The sequence below is a fragment of the Apaloderma vittatum genome, unplaced genomic scaffold (assembly GCF_000703405.1).
Source record: "Apaloderma vittatum isolate BGI_N311 unplaced genomic scaffold, ASM70340v1 scaffold26697, whole genome shotgun sequence".
NCBI lineage: Eukaryota > Metazoa > Chordata > Aves > Trogoniformes > Trogonidae > Apaloderma > Apaloderma vittatum.
In genome coordinates this window covers 1-271 of record NW_009727119.1, presented here as the reverse complement: position 1 = coordinate 271, position 271 = coordinate 1, and the positions used below count along the sequence as shown (strand labels likewise).

Here is a 271-nt window from a genome sequence, read left to right as displayed (position 1 = left end):
GCTTCAGCCAGCGCAGGCTGGTCATCGCCTTCACGTGCTCGGGGAAGTAGCCGCCCTGTGAGGAAGAGGAGGGTGAGAAAATCACCTGCCCCATGGGGTGATGATCTGGGGACTTCAGTGTGACCAGCCCTACGAGCTCAGGGGATCGCCCAGTCTGATGGGATTGCGAGCTGGTGGGGCTGGGATTGTCCAGACCTATGGGACTGGGAGACAGAAGGGTGGCATCACCCACTCCTATGGGATTGTGACCTGGAAGGAACGGGATTGCCTG

At 60.1% G+C, this 271-nt stretch overlaps 1 protein-coding gene across 1 annotated transcript in view; it reads right to left on the bottom strand.

Moving 5' to 3' along the window:
- FLII (flightless I homolog (Drosophila)) overlaps window positions 1-55 on the bottom strand; it is a gene marked incomplete at both ends in the record, with an annotated part of 8328 nt that extends 8273 nt beyond the window's left edge. Inside the window, 1 exon segment of the mRNA XM_009873573.1 lies at window positions 3-55. Coding sequence (XP_009871875.1) covers window positions 3-55 — 53 coding nt within the window.
- Between the last annotated feature and the right edge of the window lie 216 nt (window positions 56-271).